This window comes from Rhinolophus sinicus, linkage group LG04, assembly GCF_036562045.2.
Source record: "Rhinolophus sinicus isolate RSC01 linkage group LG04, ASM3656204v1, whole genome shotgun sequence".
In the NCBI taxonomy this organism is placed as follows: Eukaryota; Metazoa; Chordata; class Mammalia; order Chiroptera; family Rhinolophidae; genus Rhinolophus; species Rhinolophus sinicus.
In genome coordinates, this window is record NC_133754.1 from 160,848,838 (window position 1) to 160,868,685 (window position 19,848).

At 47.6% G+C, this 19,848-nt stretch overlaps 1 protein-coding gene and 1 pseudogene across 4 annotated transcripts in view; one reads left to right on the forward strand and one right to left on the reverse strand.

Annotated features, from left to right (window-relative positions):
* Positions 1-19,848, forward strand: part of COL15A1 (collagen type XV alpha 1 chain) — a 98,303-nt gene that overhangs the window by 44,037 nt on the left and 34,418 nt on the right. For all 4 annotated transcript variants that reach the window (XM_074330765.1, XM_019729215.2, XM_074330764.1 and 1 more), the window contains exons 8-16: positions 2,255-2,364; positions 4,053-4,208; positions 5,507-5,659; positions 7,622-7,771; positions 8,285-8,437; positions 11,383-11,475; positions 13,198-13,323; positions 13,881-13,943; positions 19,746-19,781. In XM_074330765.1, coding sequence (XP_074186866.1) covers positions 2,255-2,364; positions 4,053-4,208; positions 5,507-5,659; positions 7,622-7,771; positions 8,285-8,437; positions 11,383-11,475; positions 13,198-13,323; positions 13,881-13,943; positions 19,746-19,781 — 1,040 coding nt within the window. The remainder of the gene's footprint in view (positions 1-2,254; positions 2,365-4,052; positions 4,209-5,506; positions 5,660-7,621; positions 7,772-8,284; positions 8,438-11,382; positions 11,476-13,197; positions 13,324-13,880; positions 13,944-19,745; positions 19,782-19,848) is intronic.
* On the reverse strand, positions 16,283-18,800 carry LOC141571236 (protein adenylyltransferase SelO-like; annotated as a pseudogene).

A 19,848-nucleotide genomic window follows, 5' to 3' on the forward strand; every position in this document is an offset into this window, starting at 1 on the left:
GAACCCACAGTAGGGATTGGTTGGGCAAATTGTATTTCATTCATATGTGCAGCTCTGAAAGTGGTGAGTGCTTTTGAGTATATGTTATTTATATCTATTTATATATAGCCGTGTAGAGCAATGTGTGTGTGTGTGTGTGTGTGTGTGTGTGTTTAAATAATGTACAAGAAAATGCTATGAGTAGTTATCTCTGGGTGGTAGGATTGTGGGTGGTAGGATTTCTTTTCTTGGTTCTGTAGTTTACATGTCTTTTATAATCATATATGTCATTGTTCTTTTTACTTCTGCCCTCAGTAAATGTTCTTTTTACTTCTGCCCTCTTTTTACTTCTGCCCTCAGTATTTTTAACAACTAAACTTGGGAAATCTGTGGGTGAGAGAAGGTAGGCAGTACTGCATAGAAAAAAATAAGAAAGGTATGATCATTTAATAAAATTATAATGTAGCCAAGGAGTCAGGGTGTTGCTGTGGAAAGACTGGGGTGCGGAGCAGACAGTTTGGATGGAAGCCCTGCTCTGTCACCTCTTTGCTGTTGGTTCCTGGGGCAAGTTGCTTAACGTTTCCAAGCTTTAGATTCTTTAACTGTCCCCTGGGAGCGTTCATAATCCCTGCCTCCAGGGTGGATGAGAGGCGGTGCAAGTGGTTTATGAATTTCAAATGCTCTTCTCCTGGTGGAATGAGGATCTCTGAGGAGGGGGCAGAGGCTGCAGGGCCTGGGGCAAGCGCCTCTCCTAGACTGAGGGGTGAATTCACAGGAGGTGGGAACCAAAAGCAGACTGGGACCCAGATCCAAGCACAACTCGCCTGTTCCCTGGGATCAGCCAGACTCCTTCTCTGTCAGACAAAGGGCCAAATGAAAACAACCGAGCTGGCTGAAATTTTCCCATTCTTCTTGTTGGGTAAATAGCCCAGATGTAGAAAAGGGGCCTAAACCCCGAGCCCTATCCCTGGCTAGGGAAAACCACCGAATGGTTTTATTCCGTTTCCCTGACACCATCTTGCCCCAGAGCACAGGCCACTCCCAACTTTATCCTCCAAGGGGTAGGGACCCAGAGGCCTGGGGTCTGGCCACTGCTTGCACAGTGCCCCCTGGTGGTCGGAGCCGGGAGGATGCGAGCGAGGGAATGGGGTCTCGTTTGGTGGTTTTGTGTGCTCAGAGTCTCTTGAATAATTCAGCACCCCCACACCCTGTTCATACCATGGGACACGCGTGACCGGGCATGGGGAGAGGGAATCTGGCTTCAGGGCCTCTCCCAGCCACCAGCTCTCTGTGGGACCTGTTCCTCCTCTGCAGAATGGGGTTCAGAATAATAAGGTGCTAATGTACAGATCGTAGCAGGACACACGTGTCGTGGGGTGAACGTGGGGAGACTGAAAACGTGGGAATCTGCCCTGGCTCTGTCTACCAGCTGCCAGTGGTGGGAAGGTCCTTGCAGGGAGGACAGATGGGCGGGCTAGCGGGAAGATTAAGTGATGGAGGGCACGAGACATGCTTAGCCCGGGGCCCAGCCTCTTACAGGCATGCATTCATGGTAGCAGGCTTTCTTTTTCTTTGCTTTAGGACTCCGTGTGCTTTTTAAATTGCAAAAGAAATATGTGCTTGTGGTAGCAGTTCAATCAATGCAGAGTTGTATGAACCAAAGAAAGTGGTTTCCTCTCCTATCCTCTGGAAGAAACCAATATTAAGTATCGTGGTTTAGCCAAGTGTGCGTTGTTTCTCTGCACCCACACATAGGGTATGTCCATATATGTCTATATATTATATGTTATATAATAACTATATTAACCATGTGATAATAAAACATGTATACTCATATATAGTTTTTCTCCCTTTACAAATAGAGAACCACACTGACCATGAATATTTATTGATTGCTAACTCTATGCCAGGGGCTGTCCTTGATGCTTTTCTTGCATTAATTTATTTCATCTTTACAGCACACAATCCTCAAAACAACCCTATGAGATAGGGATTATCCCCAGTTTATAGATGAGGAATGTGAGGCCCGGGTAAAAGGACTTGTCACAGGTCACTAAGGAGCAAAGTGGGGTTCCAGCCCTGCAGTTGGTGCCAGAGCCTGTGATCCAAGCCCACCTTGTAAAATTGCCTTTCAACATCTGGTTTTTTGCAACTTTCCCCCCCCCCCTTAATCCTGTATTCTGAACATCTTTTCAAGACAGTCAGTGAAGAGGTACCTCTTGTTTTTCAAGACTGCAAAATGCAGTTATTAATTACAGAATGTCTGCTTCCTTAGGGTCTGGTGAGATCCAGAATGACACACTAGAAGCAGTTCCTACTGTGGACGGTGCCCCCATTACAGACATTGGCTCGGGGGATGAGGCCTTCCTTCATGTCACTGAAGAGGTGAGTGGATGGTAAATTTCATTTGCTAAGTCAGTGGTACATCTGTTTGTTTCTTTCAGTCTTGATGGCCACGTGTTTTGGGCACAAGGGTTTGGGGTTAAATGTAGTGGAGACTGCCTCCCTCCTGCTGGTACAGAGGAGGCAGCTGTGCTAGGGCCCCAGAGACTCTCCAGGGACGCACCAGGGCTGAGCAAGGAGATGCAGCACAAGTTGACAGGTCGGGCATGAATACTGGGTCCTCACTGGACTACCCGCCTCCCTTCTGCTCAATTGTGAAGACGCACAGCCTCTTTCTGCTCTTTGAGCCCCTTCAAGACAGAATCAGATTAACTGCATGTGCGTCCACTCTGTGGTTTGGTAATTGGCTTTTATACCCACAAAGCCAATTTTTAAAATGGTGGATACAGTAGAGGGCCAAATTAAAGAATATGTCTTTTTCTCCCAATGGCCTCTGCTAACATCTCACAGGATCAGCTCAATCTTTTCACGATCCTGGGATGAAAACTCATACTTCTCAGACTTTCCTAGTCACTATCTGGTAACAGCCTATTTTTATAGGTATTTTCAATGTCCAAACCAGCACAATATCAAACATTCAGTCCCTTTGTCTCCCAAATTCCAAGGAATACATATCCAGCTCACCAAATGGTTTGTAGTGAGGAGAAAGGAAGGAGAAAGCCACAGCACACTGAAAATTCTCTCCAAAGGAATTCTTACTCCCCCAAAATGAATTCTTTTCTTTTTCTTATATAGACCAGAGGCAGGTGATGGGCTAATGCTGTTAGAAGTGATTTCATCTCATTGTCTCTTAGTATGTCTCACATAAGTGGTCTGGTTCCTTCTTTTAGCACGTGGAAGGTACCTGTGGAATTGTACTTAATTGTACAATTAATTCGTTCATTGTGCTTAATTGTAAAGCCTTTTAGGATTTTAGCTGAAATTGAGTCAAAAGAGTCTCATTTTAAAATCCATGACATCATCATTTCTCTGTTTTTTTTTTGGGGGGGACAGTAATTCTGCAAGGACTTAATATGTTATATGAAAACATGGTTCTGTCAAAGAAGTGTAGGAAATGCTCCATTATTTTATCTTCCTTATAGGCTATGAGAAGTCCTGCAGCAAGGATATCTGTCTAACTTTGATCAGCTTAGTGTTTTTAGTATCCAGAAGAACTACTTCATGCAAAACAAAACAACTACAAAATTAACTAAAAAAAAAATACCATGAGAAACTGAGCTAAGACATAGTCAGTTTGGTGGCCCCAATAGCCAAAGCTGCTCTGTTTCCATTCCGTGCATCTGCTGCGTGACCTTCGGAGGTTATGCATTTCCCCAGAAAGCTTAGTCACAGGGTACAAGAGGAAGCAAGAATCCCACCTGGAGAAGGCTGAGGAGGATGGGGTTGCCGCCTGCATGTCTTGAAGCACCGTCATGGGCAAAGACATTCAACTTGTTCTTGAGGCTTCTGAATGGACACATAGGAGAAGTCACAGGGAGGGGATGTGTCCGGATGGAAGTGTCTAGAGCCAGAGCAGGTTGACTCAGGAGGTAGAGATCTCCCAGCCACTGGTGCAGGAGGCGAAAGAAGCTACAGAAACGCAAGCTGAGAGAGGGGTGTGGGCAGTCTGTTCTCTCCAGCCACAGGCCCGTAGATGAGGACATGATCCAATCAGGACGCCTCTGTTTCAGGGTCCACGTACTGAAGAAAGTTTGGCAGCAACAGCAGCAGCCGGGGAGGCCGAGATGACCGTCAGCACTGCCGTGGAAGCAGAGGCCAGCGGTGTGCCCACTGAGGGACTGGCCTTCTCCATGTCCACCATGGACCCCGGGGAAAGGGTCACTCCAGTAAGCAGCTCAGAGTGCATACTCTCCTTCTTCTCTTTCAAGGGGGTGGTGGGCATCTCAGGTGGGAGCAGTCACGGGCCTTCCTCATCTATCTGCAAAACGCAGAGTGACTCGCTTATGGGGACAAATCCAAGTAGACATTCATTTGGAGGCTGAGGCATCTGGTGACTCATTTAGTAGATGTTTGTGGGATGCTGTGCTGTGCCAGGAGCCAGCTAAATAGAATACATACATTCCTGGGAACAGAGGGTAAGAGGTACAATAGGAGAAACACAGGGGGCTCTGAAAGCACCAAAAAGAGGGCCAGAACCCAGGCTCATGGGCCCAGGGAGCCTTCCTGGGGGATGGGGATGCTGAAGATGAGACCCAGGGTGTGCTTAGCAGATGGGAGTGAGACAGGTTTTCTAGGAGGTGGACCAGCACGAGCAAAGGCCTGGAAGCATCAACATGAGCATACGAAGATCTAAAGAAGCGCAGCTGCCTGCCTGTGTGTATGAGGGGAGGCAGGGAAATATGGCTGCAGAGGCTTCTGAGACTGAGGAAGCCATGAGAAGGAGCCTGAGAGAGTTCAGCTGAAATAGGGCATCACTGAAGGGTATTAAAGAAGGAGGTGACATAGTCAGAGCAGGTTTGAGAAAGATCACCTGACCCTGAGTGGGGAAAGGACAGTGGGAGCAAGTCTGGGGGTGGGGGAGGTGAAGGCTGTGTGTCCTTCCAGGCCAGGGTGGTGGTGTCGCTCTGGGTTTCGTTAATGATGTCAGATCCTGCCAAGGGTCCCAGTGAGTAAAGGCCCGCAGAACAGGGCGCCTGTTGGATCTGTCACCGTGACTATGGTGACCTTAGGGAGGGCAGCCGAGGGATGTGGGAGGGATGGGAGGCAGAGGCCCAGAACTAGGAGAGTAAGGTGAGGAGGTGGTCTGTGAGGCTGGCCAACCCCCTCCACAAGAGAGCTGTGCACCCCAGGACCCGGTTTTGTCCCCGCACCATGACTTGGAAGCTCCACTCTCAAGAGCAGCAGAAGGAAGATGGCAGGGACTGTGATGGGTGCCATGTCACTGAGGTTGGCAGGGAGGAGTGGGATGAACACACAGGCCTCACACTGGCCAGGGTGCTCACACCTTGGGTGGTGCGTGACGTCCAGGTGTCTGTGTGGGTGCCACCATCAGGGCAGTGGTATAAGGTGAGGTCTTGGATGTGCAAGTGCTTTGAAGGTGAGGGAGAGGCACCCGCTGTCCGCTCCCCGCAGCCACAGTACAGTGGACCACTGACCTGGCCCCTCGTGATGTCTTCCTATTCAGGGTCCAGATACTGAAGAAGGTTCTGCAGCGTTAGCAACAGCGGAGACCGAGATGCCCACCAGCAGTGACTGGGAAGCAGAGGCTGCCAGTTTGCCCACCGGGGGACAAGCTCTCTTCATGTCCACCCAGGACCCTGGGGAAGGGGTCACCGTGGTAAGGAGTGTAAAGTACTGGAAGGTTGAGGTCATGGCTGGGAGCAGAGCATGGCCTGCTCATAGGACAGGTCTTCATTCTGTTCAGCAAATCCAGAGACGCCTGAATGGGGCAGGGGCACCTCCTTGACCACTACTCCACTGTGCAGGCCCGTGAGAAGTCAGCCTGGGGGGCTGGGTGAGTCAGGGAGGTGGGGTTGAGTCCCAGGGCTGGTGCAAGGGCCCACCACCTCCACAGGACGGCTCTGGGCCACGGAGTTGGAGTGCTGGGCTGAGTGGAGGAGGTGACAGAGGGTTCAGCCATGGCCTGTTTGCGGGAGTGAGCACAGGCTGTCAGAGCGCAGTGGAGGGTCGGGGTGCAGGCAGGCCCTGGCAAGGTCCCTGGGCGTGGCCAGACGTTTCAGCACTCTCCCTAGGCAGCGCGGAGACACTGTTCCCAGCTTCTGAAGGCAAGACACTAGCATTCCAGGACACATGGCAAGTCTGTCCCTGTAATGTCACTGTAATGGGTGTCCTGCGTGTTCTTCAAACTCAGCAGATTCAAACCTAGACTCCTCATTTCTGCTCCTCCTGAGTTCCCACCTCGAATGAATGGGACCATCATTCCCAGTCCTGATCCAGGATTCTCTTCCCTCTTCCTTCCTTTCCAGATCCCATCAAGCACTTGATTTTTCTCCCTAAATACGTGGTGGACCCGCCCCTTTCTACCTTTCTCCAGTGCCAGCCTCCTGGACTGAGCCACCCTGAGGCCCCTGAGCCACTGGCTGAGGCCCCTGCCTGGCAGCCCCCATCCTCTCCCTCCACTCCTGCTGGGAGCAGCCTTCCTGCAGACCCTCCCCATTCCCCCACCTGGCCTGCAAGGCTCCCAGGGTCTGGCCTGGCCAGTCTCACTGACCACGTCTTGGGTGCCTCTCTGTGACTTTTACACTCCAGCCTCACTGACCTTCTTTCAGTTTCTTGAATGTGCCTCTTAACCTCTTGGCTCAGAATCTTTTTATACTCTCCCTTCTCTGTCTAGAACCTTTTCCTCCCTCCTCCCTCCTTAGTTCCTTGCGTATCCTTAAGAGTTCAGCTCAAACACCACTTTCTAGTCTGTTAGGTGCCAGCCCAGACCCTGACGTCTCCCCACAGACACATTCATGGTACCCTGAATTTCTCCTTGGAAGGCCTCATCATGATTGTAATTAGCAATAAACTTGGTAAACAGTTCATTCCTGGCTCCCTCCCAGACTATAAGCTCTGTGAGGCAGGCATTATATATATCTTGTTCACTGATATGTCTTCATCCCTGCAAATGGCAGGTGCTCAGTGGGTGTTTGCTGAGTGAATGACTGGAAGGGGGGTCATCAGGCCATCACGTATCAACAGCATTGGCCTTTGAGATCATTTCACACATTTGCTCCCAGCAATTCACCTCTGGTCTGACATGCATCCAGTGAAACTTCACAGTGGGGAGGGTATGCCCTAACCAGCTGACAGCACTCCATGCCACTGGGCAGTTACATGGATTATTTTAATTAACCAAGTGGTCGCCACCACCTTATTTTCCTTCGTCTTCTCCTTCACCTGTCATCTCTCATGCCTCACCCTTCATTTCCCTCCTCCCTGCCCTTCTTGAAAGGCAAAGCTCTTGTCATGGTGAGAAAACTAGGCAGCAGGTCCCAGTTCTACCAAGCCTCGTCTCAGTAGGAACTAGAATGTAACTAGCAGGGCTGTCTGGAAGCAGAAGCGTCACCTGCAGGGGTGGTGAGCGCCCAGTGACTGGAGATGTGCAGGCTGAGGTGTACTGAAGGGGACCCTGGGGGATGAAGGGGATGACCTAAAAGGTCTTAGAGGAGCAAGGGAAGGGGAGCTGTGGCCATGCAGTTATTGGATGGCCCCAGCAGTTTCCTCCCCAGTCACACACCCACCAACCAGGGGTGTGGACGGAGTGGCATGGTCCTTCACACCAATTTTGTTTCAGGGTCCAGTCAGTGAAGGAAGTTTGACAACAGCAGCAGCTGCTACAGAAGTGTCCCTCAGCACTTTCGAGGAAGAGGAAGCCAGCAGGGTCCCCACCGGTGGCCTGGCTCCCCTCACACCCACAGCAGCCCCTGAGCAAGCAGTCACTTTTGTAAGTGTTTCCTAGCATCCCTCTGGCTCACAGCAAGCAGAGAGGTCATTGTCCTGGCTTTCCCAGAGGCAAAGGCGCATTCAGCTGGTTAGAGTGCACTTGTGTGTATGGGGTAGCGGGTGGGGAGAGCACCAACTTCAAGGTGGCAGGATGCAATGGAGGGAGTATGACAGAGAGGTCAGGGGAGCAGGCCTTTGTCTCACCCTGGTACCTCCCAGCTTTGTCCAAGAGCTTTGTCAGAGACAATGGTCCAAAGTCAAAACGGGTTGCAGAGGGGAGAGGGTGGTGGACACCCCATTACGGGCGGGAATTAGAGGAGATGCATATTTCAGAAGGGGATTACGAGTCTGTGCTTCTGTGAATGTGTTGGGGTGAATGACAGTTATAGGTAAGAAAGGGTTTTTGAAATTGGGCTAGTTCCGTAGAAATGACAGTTACCAAAACTGACTGGCAGGCAGCCGGTGCATATTGTATCATGGGTGAGGTGATTCCTCCTGTTGGTTTTGCTCTCAGGGTTCTGGAGATGAAGAAGACTTAGCAGCAGCCACAACAGAGGAGCCCCTTACCATGTCTGGGGCAGAGGAGTCTGGCAGCGCTCTCCCTGAGGGGCCCCCACTCCCCACACCCACAGTGGCTTCTGTCAGAACCGTTACTCCCATCACTCCGGTAAGTGGGGTAGAGGAGTGAAGATTTGACTTGGCCAGTTCTTACAGAGGACGGAAAGAAAGGCTCAGGTCCTGGGAGGGGCCTGTCCCTGGCTTTCTCAGAGGTGAGTTTTCATTTTGGTTTGCAAAATGCCCAATTTGGGCATGTGAGGGGCATCCAGCTTGTGAACACACAAGGAAGCTGCATTTGGTAGAGGAAAAAGCAAGAGGTGAAAAATCTGGGACACCTGGTTTTGTGTCCCAAATGGCCCTCCAATTGAAATGAGAACTTTCTGACCGGCAGAGCTGACCAAAGTGCAAAGCCCTTATCTCAAATGTCAGGAGAGTCCCATCCTGGAGGTGGGGAACATGTAAGACTTGGCAGGGACTGCAGAGGGAATGGACGCCTCAAAGGTGTATGCAGGGGGTGACCTTCAATTCCCTTCCAACATGAGTTTTTGTGATCCTGGGCAGCTGCTGTGCAACCTCACGCAAATCCTTTCTTTTCTTTGGGCCTCCTTTCTTGTCTGTAAAAGAGGATGGCTGGGAGGTCAAGTCATTATACCAATTGTGCTTTATCTGTTTCACCGCCTACCACCATCTTTTTGGTGCAGACAGAAGGGTGGGCTGGAGTATTTTAAAACAAATCCCAAACATATCATTTAACTCATAAATACTTTAATGTCTATTGCTAGTAGGTTGATCTGGGACCTTATTTTTTAGCCACAACGTTATTATCCATCTAACAAAATTACTAATGGTTCTTTCCTATTATCTAATACCGTAGTTTAAAAATATATACTTTACTCTTTTTGCTAACATCTGTTTAAATCTGAATCCAAACAAGGTCTGCACATTGTATTTGATGGATGTGTCTCTTAGTCTGTTTTGATCTATGGTTGCGTGCCACCTTTTTTTCTCTTTTTGCCATTGATTTGTTGAAGAAACTGGGTCAGTTGTCCTTAGATCCTTTGTGTTTCCTGCCTTGAGAAGTTGGTACTTGGTCTGGGGGTGGTGAGACCAGCTATATGCTGGTGGGAGTGTTGATGGCTTTACTACTTCTGGGAAGTTCTTCATGGACACAGATTAACATTCCTAAAACTGCATATTGTTGACCCAGAAACATCTATCTGTTCTAGGAATCCATCCTAGAGAAGAAAGTCTGATGTGTAAAAAGGCTTGTGTACAAGGATTTTAATCTGTGTTTTCCATCATAGAAAAAAATTGGACATGGTTTAACTAGCCAACAATAGGGGGTCAATTGAATAAAAGTATATTCAAATAATGGAACATATGCAGCTATTAAAATTATTGGGAATATTTAATGATGGAGGAAATACCATCCAACATTAAATGGAAAAAGCTGGTTATAAATGTGAGCATGTTGTGTGGTCCCGACTGTTTAAATATACACACATGCAAAAACTCTGGAAGGAAATACCCTCCCTAAATGTTAGCAGTTTTTGCCTCAAAAATGGTAGAACTGTGAGGGTTGTTAAGTTCCCAGCACATTTTGGTGTTTCCACCCTCCCCTTGTGACTTTTACAGTGGGATTTTAAAAAAGCTCTAAGAGAGATGTGTGTGTGTGTGTGTGTGTGTGTGTGTGTGTGTGTGTGTGTATGTGTGTGTGTGTGGAGGGGGGAGTTGTTGTGGAGTGAGAGAGAGGAGAAAGGGAGAAACAAACACCGTTCTTCTCCCTAGCACATAACTGACTGCAATAGATCACCCCCCAGTGTCAGGAATCTGCGATGAATTGAAAAGGATGCCCTGATCCCCGAGCAAATGGTTTAAAAGCACAATGAGGACAGTCAAGGGAGCATCATTCCTGAATGTCTTTAGGATCATTTTAAATAGGAGTCACCCAACACAATGGGGCATCCAAGCCTGGCCCTGCCACATAACTGTGACAAATTTCTCTCTCTCTCTCTCTCTCTCTCTCTCTCTCTCTCTCTCTCTCTCTCTCTCTCTGTTTGCTCATGAATAAAATGAGCATCATAGTACCTACCTCTTGGGGTATTATGAGGATTAAATGAGTTAATACAAGGAAAACTTTACCTGGCTCACAGCACACGCTCAATAAATTAGGTCTGAAGAATTATTTTGCAGATGAGACCCAGAGCGGGTTAAGGGTTTTGCTCCAGGAGTCAAGTCAGGGTGACAGTCTTAGCATCTGGACTTTCCACTTTTGTTTTCTGCACTGTCTATAACCACTCGTCTTCAGACATGATCCAGAAGTTGATCAGCAAATCCCTGCAGTGGTCCAAATGAGGTCATTCCATTTCTAAGGTCTTCCGACTAGTCATGTGGCAAATAACTGGGTACAGGTGACGCAGCAAGAGCTAGATTTTAGACAGATACTAGAAGGGAGTTTTGGAAATTCCCTTTTGTTCTTTGGAGGAACTGATAACATTCAACAAGTATGCTTTGAGTGCCTTCTCGGTGCCACATCTCATGCTGGACACTGGGCACCCAGAAGCGTGTCAGGGTTGGGCCAGTGCTGGAGGAGCCCCAGTCTAGAGGGACAGACAGACACACACAACTGAGCTTCAAGTCAGGTGGTCCTGGCACCAAATCGAGACCTCAACAGCGACTGGTGAGAACACAGAAGAAGACGAGATGCACTGTCTGACAATGGTGTGTGTGGGTGGGGGAAGAAACAATTCCTGGAGGCAGTGACCATGGAACTGGGCTTTGAAGGATGCGTAGGGATTTGAAAGGCAGGAAAAGAGGCTGAGGAGGAGATGTGAGAGAGTATAAGTTTGAGGATGGACCTCACGTTGGCTTCACAGCTGGGAGGTGGCAAAGCAAGAGGGTAGCTGCAGAGGAGAGTGTGAGAAAAGGCCGGCAGAAGGAAAGGTGGCAGCAGAAATTAAGAGAGCTACGGAATATGGGGAAACTTTCAGTGACATGGCTGTCCTTGGAGAGTAACAGTGGAATCTAAGTTTCCGGGATTTCTTCTCTCTGCAGATGGGAGCGGAGGCTGAGGGCTCTGGCCTGGGCTGGGGCTCGGACATCGGCTCTGGCTCTGGTGACCTGGCGCGCAGTGAGGAGCTGTTAAGAGTGAGTGTGAAACCCTCCCTTTTTCTTCTACGTCTCTGAGACTGTTTCTGATTAGCTCATTCATTTATTCTTTTCTTTGGGGGGGGAGAAAGGGGGAAGCTGAGGGGATTAGAAAGCATAATTGGTAACCACAAGATTACCATGGGGATATGAAAGTCAATTTGGGGAATGTAATCAATAATGTTGTAAAGATTCTGTAGGGTATCCGATGGACACTTGTCCCATTAGGGAGACCACTTCAGGGATAATGTAGATGCCTGATCACTGCACTGTACACCTGAAGCTGAAGCTGAACAATAATGAATGTCAACTACATATATATGGTTACAAGAAGTGGAGTTCAGCATTAGGAATAGAGACAGTGGAAATGTAACAACTGTGGGCGATGTCAGAGGGGTAGTAGGTGGGGGAAGTAGTTTATCACTGTGTGAGGGGTATAAATGAAAAATGTCTATTACATTGTTTTATACACCTGAAACTAATTTAAAAAAAGAATATTATAAGTTAAAAAGAAAAGGGAGTGTGAAGGATTAAATGGCCTGGTGTGTGGGGTGGCCTTCACGACAATCTGAGAGGGAGGGATGTGTGGGCCGACACCAGATGAAACCAGATAGGTCACCATCGATAATTGTTGAGACTGACAGTGGGCTCCTGGGAGTTCATTATATTTCCCCTCTCTATTTGTATGTCTTTGTATGTATTTTCCACGTCAATCAGTTTTGTTTTGTTTTCAATGCGTATTAGCCTAAGTTTATATTCTGGACCTCCACTTCTCCACTGGCCACCTTTCCCTGGCAGCCTTCTCCATCAGGTGTGTCCATGATCTTCACTTGTACACATTGGCTGCTGCCCCCCACCCCTCACCCATTATAGAAACCTGCAGATCTCTTTTCTAGGTAGCATTTCACAATTTGGCTTCCAGACCCTTCCTGAAAAGCTCTCTACCCTAAGGCGACCCCTCCCTACCTCTCCACATCTCTTCTTCTGGTGCCTTTTGCTTCTCCAGCCTCCTGCCCAAGGCTGCCCACCCCTCCCCATGCCCCATCCCTATCTGTCTCTCCATTGTCCCCCAGGGAGCGCCTCCCTTCTCTTAACTGCAGCTGGCATCTCTGTTCCAGGCCCCCAACCTCACCTCCAGCCCTTCCTCTGAGCCCCTGTGCTGAATCCCCTCATAGAAGGTTCCACCCAGCTGTCTCTGTGCCCGCCCATTCATGACAGGGATGGAAGCGTTGAAGAGTCACTACAAAGGTCTTCCAGGCTGATGGGATCGGTCAGACCCTCCAGAGGCTAAAGAGACTAGCACATTGCAGGAAGCATTTTAACAACACAGGTTAACACAACAGGCCGTTTTTGACCAACCTCTCAATCAGAAAACTGAATTAACTAGAGAACCTCTGAGAATTCTGACAAATTGGATTTTTATGGTATACATTACATCTAGGGAGAAAACACGATCTAATGGTCTCAGAAATCCCATCTCTGCTACTAATTAGCTCTGTGTGTGTGTATGTGTGTGTGTGTGTGTGTGTGTGTGTGTGTGTGTGTGACCCTTCAGCAAGTCACATCATCTCACTGAGCCTAAGTTTCCCCATCTGCTAAGTGGGAATACCAGCCTCTATTTATAGGGTTGTTGTAGGCAATGGAGAAAATGGATGGAACATACATGTTCGGTATATATTTATATTCTCCCCTACTGTTTCTAATAGATTGTCTATTTTTTAGGGTCCCCCAGGGCCTCCAGGCCCACCTGGATTACCTGGGATTCCAGGAAAACCAGGAACTGATGTTTTCAATGGACCCCCTGGATCTCCTGGAGAGGATGGAGCTACTGGTGAACCTGGACTCCCGGTGAGCCACATCTCCCCATCTGTGGCCACGGGCTTCCTTTAGCCAGGGAGGAGCATACAGACTGCAGACCCCGCACTGTCTAAGCTCACAGCAGGGAGCAGCAGATAGCTAATGTTTGTAAACAGAAGTCCTCCTCGGCCAAGTCATTGCTAAGACTCATGAGAAGCAGCAGCCAAGAAAAACATCATCCTACACATTGTTTGGCTGCTCTGTCTTAGTCAGTATAGGAAAGTCAGACTCATGTGGAATCTTGGAATCGCAGGACATCAGTGCTAGGCCTGGGATGGGGCCCCTCTGAGACCATCTATATACAACCCTGGCCTTGACTCCCCCACAGAAGAGAAAACTTGATCCAGAGAGCAAAGGGCACTCATCCATAAGTGCTCGGCCTCTCCTGGGGCCCAGGACTGGCATTCCACCATGGACCTGGTAGAGGACACTGGACCCACCAGCCTCACCTGCTGGGTCTTCCCAGCCCTGGCCTCCTTTTCCGAGAAGGGTTTGTATTTGTTTCTTATCAAGGATGTTGTGGGCTGATTGTCACTGATGTTCCCCAGGGCCCAGAGGGACAGCCTGGATTTGATGGAGCCTCCGGCCTTCCCGGGATGAAAGGGGAAAAGGTACGAGGAAGGTGGGAGGGTTCCAACACATGGGAGCCCCAGGTCCACACTGCCTCTTTCTGACCTCTAAACTTGACCTTGCCTCTTCTGTGAATGACCCTCTCTAGCCGCCTCCTGGTCCTCTCTGCTGGATGTCCCCATCCCAGGAGTCTTTGTGCCCAAACCTGAACTCAGCTTCTTTCTTGTCCGTTCCTGCAACATCTCAGCTTTGATGAATGGTGCCTCCATTTACCCAGTCACCCGGAGCCAAAAATAGTCTTCTCTAACTCCTCCTTCCTCTCCCTTTCTTTCCATGATCTGTTGCCAAGTCTTGCCAACCTGACATCCACATCTCTCACCTCTCTGTCTACCCTGGTCTGACATTCATCTCTCCTTGTTCTCACTGTGGCATCAGGCTCCTCACCTGTGCTCCATTCTCCCATCCACAATCCAGCCTCCACGCACCTGCCCAACCCATCTTCCTATATCAGGCCCTCATCAGTCACTGCCTGCAGGACAAAACCCTATTCCCATACCCCATCCCTACCTGCCTTTCTAGCTCCATCTCCCACGGAGCCCTCACATGGCCTCTGGGCCAGCCAGCCCTACTGAAATGCACTGGACGTGCTCTTTCTCCACGGCCTCCTGGCCTCGGCACCTGGTTTGCTCTCTGTCTCAGATGTCCTTTACCTTTTCTCATTCTCCAAGGCCCCAGTCAGATATATCCCCTGGGAAGCTCTCCCAGACTCCTTATGGGCAGAAAGCACACCTCGTTCCTCCACTCTCCATTAGCACAGTATTTATTCTGCTAGGACCCCACCTAGCCAGTGACATGAAAGCTGTTAGCTTCCCTGTCTGGCCCCACCCCCACCCCGACAACACAGAGCACCAGTACTGTCTGTGTATCCTTAGAACCTAGCACAGGCCTCTGTTAACTGATGAATGAATGCAACTTCTTTCCGGCACCATCTTAATGGTCCATTCCTGGAGTCTTGCATGCCTTCAGTCTCTTTATTCTCTGTAAGCATCTTGTCACCTGTCTGTAAGCCCCTAGTGGCACTGTGGAGTGGAGTCCCTGCCCCTCCTGTGTTCTCAGCCTGGTTGGTGAGATAAGCCATGTCCCACAGAGTGGGGGCAATAAAGATAAAGTCAGCCAGCTAGTGATGCAGTCTTGAGTTTCACTGGGCTTCAGAGGAGGCAGGGTCCCCCCCAGCTGGGACGGGGAGTGGGGCCTTCACTGGATACCACCTGGATGAGGTCACGCAAGCTTCCTAGGTGCCACCAGCCTCACAGAAATGAATTTCCAGTTTCTGTCATCTTTCGAGTGTTTTTATTTTAATTGAAACAGTAACTGGATTATCTTGGAAAGTTCATTTCTCAGAAAAAAAAGAAGAAATAATTGTCAAGCTTTATAGAACTCATTTTACATGTACCAGCTATTTCAGAAGAAATTAAATTTTGCAGGAAACATCACAGACCTACACTCATCTTCTCTGTTCTCACTAGCTTCCCCCCACCCACCCCACACACCCCTCCCACACTTGTCTGGCACTTACAAATACCCACACCCATATCCGCACACAAACACCCACACAGGCACAGTCTGCAACTGCTCAGAGAAGCAGCCGGTCACAGAGCGGCAGGCTCGCCCAGAATAGTTGTGGAAGATAAATCACATTTTTCCCCCTGAAGTTTGCTATGATTCTTAATTAGTTGCACTGTGTGTAAATGATGCTTTCTGGTCAAGTAAAAGCAGAAGCAGAGTCTGGAAAGACTTCGAAATTTGTGTCTGGAGAGCTCAAGGGGAACCTTCCACATGAAGTTTACCAAAAAAATAATAAATAAATAAAATAAATAATAAAATAAAATAAAATAAAATAAAAATAAATCAAGGAGCATGGTCTGGATGTAAAATAATAAAAACGTGCTCAAGAAAAGGAGCATCTCAGGGACATAACACACATAAGACCCAATGATACATTTGATCCTTGAGTCCCTTCCACAGGATCTTTCTTCAGCTTGCACATCTCCAGTGACAAGGGACTCATTTCCTGCCTAGGCAGTGCTTTGCATGGTTCCATGAACACTTGTAGGGAGGTCTTTCTTCATGCTATGAAGAAACCAGCCTCTCTTCTCACTTGCAGGGCACATAGACCAGTCTAGGCAGTTGTCTAAAGGTGGGGGGTTCCCCAAACAGTAAGCTCCACTTTATTTGTCTGGAAAAAAAATTGTTATATATAATCATAGTTTTCAAATGTGGGATTGTCACCAAAATGTGGATGATCATTAAGAATTTATCAAATAGATTATTCTATGTTGAGTTCCGTGGTAGAAATGTTCCTTAATTTATTTTCCCCAAGTTAAGATGAGCAGCTAACTCTGAGATTCTTAGCCCCTGAAGGAATAGGTGAAAAACTGGCTGAAGATGGACTTCTGGAAAATTCCTTTCTGCTTTTTCACTGCAGATTCTGCCATCCAGTTCTTCAGCCCAAATCTAGGATTAACAGTTGTCATTCTTTTCCTTCTTTCACAATCGGAATCATTCATTGTCTTCTTCAGTCTCAAAAGGTGCCGAGACCTCCAAGTAGAAAAGGGTTTGTGCTTGGAAATTTTCCTCAGTGCCCAGAATTGCTGAGGAATGTTCAGCTCCTGATAACCGGTTATGAGTAATCCCACTGAGCTACCGAAATGTCATTGTTTGCATTGTACAAACTCATCCTAGAAAAAGTGCTAAGTACCTCATTGCTGAATATCACTACGTTCACCTTCAAAGTACTCCCCTTGGGAAGCTATACACCCACGCTAGTGCCTAGTCCACCCTTCAAAGCAATTTTGGAACTTTTTATGGAATGGCCATCAGAGCTATCGTCATATTACTCTTGATGTCCTGAATGTCATCAAAGTTTCTTCCTTTCAATATTTCCTTTACCTTCAGGTAAAGAAAGAAGCCATTGGGGGCCAGTAGGGAGGATGAGTAGGGAGGGTGTTCCAATACAGTTATTTGTTTACTGGCTGAAAACTCCCTCACAGACAGTGCCGTGTGAGCTGATGCTTTGTCGTGATGCAAGAGACATGAATTGTTGGCGAAAAGTTCATATTGTCTAATTTTTTCATGCATTCTTTTTAGCACTTCCAAATAGCAAACTTGGTTAACTGTTTGTCCAGTTGGTACAAATTCATAATGAATAATCCCTCTGATATAAAAAAAGGTTAGTAACATCGTTGCAACAAGTTCACGAACTTAATTGTCAGGCCTCGTAAAAGCAGCTTCTGTCTTTTCCATGATATGTAAAAGCAATGCAAATAAGTCATCATCACCTTCCCTTTCTCCACGTAATCCAAACTTGGCTGTGAGCAATCTCCAAATCTCCTGTAGTAAAGAACAGGGTACGCCTCCGGAACCTGAGCCTGGAGCTGTTCCTAAGTAGGATCTAGTAATGGGTAACAATTTGTTTCAATTAAACATTCTAATGTCGGCCTGATATCCTATTTTATATCTTCTTTCATCACCAGACGTATATGGCCCCAATAAAACCAAATAAACTATATAGTCAGTTGTAATTGTTATACGTTGAGTTATCAGTACAACAAACACCATGAGCAAAACCAACAGGCACCCACAGGCAATACGTTGTGCAGTTTTGGAAACCACACCAGGAATAATATCTGTGTATTGGTTAGTTTTTTCTGATATTCCTATATGATGACGTCTGATAATGGCCTTAGCCAATCCAGTTACCATAATGAGTGGAAATTTCTAATGGGTTCTAAACCATGATTTTGCAACATGCAGCACTCCTGCCTGCTCCTGGTTCTTTCACAGTGTTTCTGAGATAGAACTGGTCTCTCACAACCAGACTTGCAGCTGTGCTGGTTGTCATTCCAAGATAGTGCATAGCCTCACTACTCTATTCTTGCACTGAAGAGCGAAGTAAAGCTCTATCGTCACCATTTCAGGAGTATGGGGTCTTTGCTGATCCTTTTAATTGGGGCTCCCACTTTTCACTCTCCCTTTTCATGTAAATTCCAATAAGATGAGCTCTTTCGTCCCCAAGCTCATCTGCTCATATTCCAAAATGGTAGCCACTAAATCTGCAAGCCAGTGGAATGGGCCCAAATACTGTCTCTTCACACACAGGGCGTCTGTGGCCTGATTTTTTTTTTTCTTTTTTCTGTAATTCTCTCTTCAGATGTGCCTCTTCTGTTATTCAGCCCTTCTATAGAGTTCTTTCTTTCAACAGTTGTATATTTTTATTTCTAAGATCTCTAATTGATTCTTTTCCATAACCACTGTTCTTATTTCATACTAGTTTGTCTTGGATTCGTGGCTGTAAAACCCTCCCTTTTCTCCCTGAGAATATATATTATGTACTTAAAGTCCTGATTGGGTTGTGTTCCTAACTCTGTTTCCTCAGACATACATTCCATTCTTGACATTGTTTTCTCTCTTTCATAATGTTGCTTTCCCTCAGATGAGCATTGTTTCTTGCTTGTGTGTTTGCTTTCGAAATTGGAATCCCTCTTTGGTCTGTTTTCTGTATGTGTTTGTACAGATTGTTGGGAAGTGGGCAATAGCTACTTCTGGGACATCCAGCTTTCAGGAAAGGGATGGGACGAGTCGATGTGCCATCAGGCAAGCCCCTCAATAGCTGATCTTAGGAGTTTGGGTTATACCTGGATTTCCCAGTGTTCCCTAGCCCCTGGGGCTCTGGCCTACTCTTTTGTTCCAGGAAACAACTCTTATTGTTCTTGTACTAGCGGGGAGAGTGGGAGGTGAGGAGAGAGGGCGGGCTCTATGGCTGCCCGCTCCAGAATATCTACCTGCCTTCCTGTCAGAACCACATGCTGCTGCTGGCCTCCACCACCGCTTCGCCCCATGCTTCTCTCCCATGCTTTCTCTCCATGACTGAAGCCTCTGGCTTCGGCTTCCCAGCTGTTTTCCCTTTGGCATGCTTCACTATTTCAGGTTCCACATGATGCTCCATCTTATTTTTGAGCGTGACTCTTTGGGAACTATCCACTCTGTCATTTCTATGGAATTGGTACAGGAGAGGAACTCTAGCCCAGGGAAACGGGACTGGGGGAAGGGCACAGATTTAGATGGCGGGTACAGCGTCGTCAGGTGTCAGGGCCTATGGTGCAATTGGGGGCTCCTTCTCTCGTGAGTGCTGTTGAGGTTGCCTCAGCAATTCTCCAGCCGGGGTTCCCCCACTTACCACTCTTGACCACCAGCCCCTCTTGATCCTCCCCTCTGCTCAGAGCTCCCCCAGGAGACTAGGGACTTGCAACTTGCTTCAGTGCAACACACACACACCCCCATGCTGGGGCCACTCCAGCCAGTTTGGGTCTTTAGATTTTTTTCAGGAAGGTAGTCACTCAGCTTTCCACATATCTCTAAAAGTACAGTAAATATATATCACGTTCTTAAAGCCCCTTCCTTGGCTTCAAGTAGGAAAAGTACCCCTTTACCTCCCTCATGGGAGGGGTGGGAAAAGGGAGCGCCCAGTCCACTGACAATTCTCCAAGGGAATCTTCCTCTATGATCTCTTCACGGTTAATCTTCAACTTCTTCTTTTTACCCTTGAGGTAGGTGATGAGCTAACAGTTGAAAAATGAGTTTCACAGCTTTCAGCAGGACTTGCTGTAGCAAACTGACAACTATTGTAATGCACTCAGCTTTGAGACATCAGCCAAAACCAAGGTTGGAAGGGTCCCATTTGAATATCCTATTACTTAAGAGTCCATAATTCTACATTTCTTCTGAACATATTTAATGAGCTATATATTCATTGACTCTTTTTTATTTGTTTGTTTGTTTTTCAGGGAGCAAGAGGGCCTAATGGCTCAGTTGGTGAAAAGGTAAAAAAATAAATTTAAAAAAACACCCTTTTTCTTCCTTCCTCCCCTTTCCTTTGCATTTACTATA